The sequence below is a fragment of the Thermomyces lanuginosus genome, assembly GCF_041956635.1.
Source record: "Thermomyces lanuginosus strain ATCC 200065 unplaced genomic scaffold VTN49scaffold_22, whole genome shotgun sequence".
NCBI classification, from domain to species: domain Eukaryota; kingdom Fungi; phylum Ascomycota; class Eurotiomycetes; order Eurotiales; family Trichocomaceae; genus Thermomyces; species Thermomyces lanuginosus.
This window is the reverse complement of record NW_027192356.1, coordinates 963,432-964,236: the sequence shown is the minus strand read 5'-3', so window position 1 is coordinate 964,236 and position 805 is coordinate 963,432. Positions and strand designations below refer to the sequence as shown.

The 805-nt window shown below is 47.0% G+C and overlaps 1 protein-coding gene across 1 annotated transcript; it reads right to left on the bottom strand.

Moving 5' to 3' along the window:
• Positions 1-261: 261 nt before the first annotated feature.
• VTN49DRAFT_1301 (uncharacterized protein) lies at positions 262-588 on the bottom strand (the record flags this gene model as incomplete). Its single annotated transcript, XM_069408902.1, has 2 exons — positions 262-442; positions 488-588. The coding sequence occupies 2 exons, from the start codon at positions 586-588 to the stop codon at positions 262-264; spliced, it is 282 nt and encodes a 93-aa protein (XP_069270341.1).
• Positions 589-805: the final 217 nt, after the last annotated feature.

The following is an 805-nucleotide window of genomic DNA, read 5'->3' as shown; positions in this document are numbered from 1 at the left end:
ACACAGCCGACTAACGATGAGCCTCGCGAGGTGCAGGATTCCCAGTCGGTGAGCTCGTCGACTGCGGTGTCCTTGAAGACCAATAACTGGCTCAAGACGTTATTCCGGACCATCTTTACTTCTATTTTCGGCAGTATCTTTTCCATCTTCCGTCGACCGAAAGCTCCCCAGTAAGATCGCCGTCCTTGTCATTGGGCGTTATTGATATCTCTTATTGGGAGGGGATGTGTAGTCATGCGCTTCATGATGTACTAACATCCATCAGGACGCTAAGTCTGATTTCAATGGCATCAGTCCTTTTCGGTCCTGTGCTTGCGTATGTTTGGCATGGTTATGGATATACCCTGTCATTGTCTGAATACTTGCTAGCTGTGTTTTATCGGGAGGGCATTCTGTCACTCTTCCTGCTCGCCATTTTAGTTGTGTTTGAGATTTCTCTTTCCTTGTCATGAATATGTTGCGAATTTCTTGTGTCATGAAATCTCACCTCTCCAGATTGATGTGCGTTGTAGGCTGCGTTGTGATGCTATGAATGTGACGATGAACAAGTGATACAACGTCTCTCCAAGTGGGTAAGCCAATCTTCATGTGAAGAAGAGTTGAGCCGTGAATACCAGCCTCGAGCTGAAGATTCCAGAGACCCAACACGTCTATAGTCTGCCATCATGGCTACGGCCAGTCCTCATGAATCATTGCTGTTGATATTTGCCGTTCACTACCAATTCGAGGGTCCAACAGCATCCAGGTGGACGTTCTAGGCAAACATTGGACATTGCTTTCAGATTGGAACAGCAGCAACTAAGCC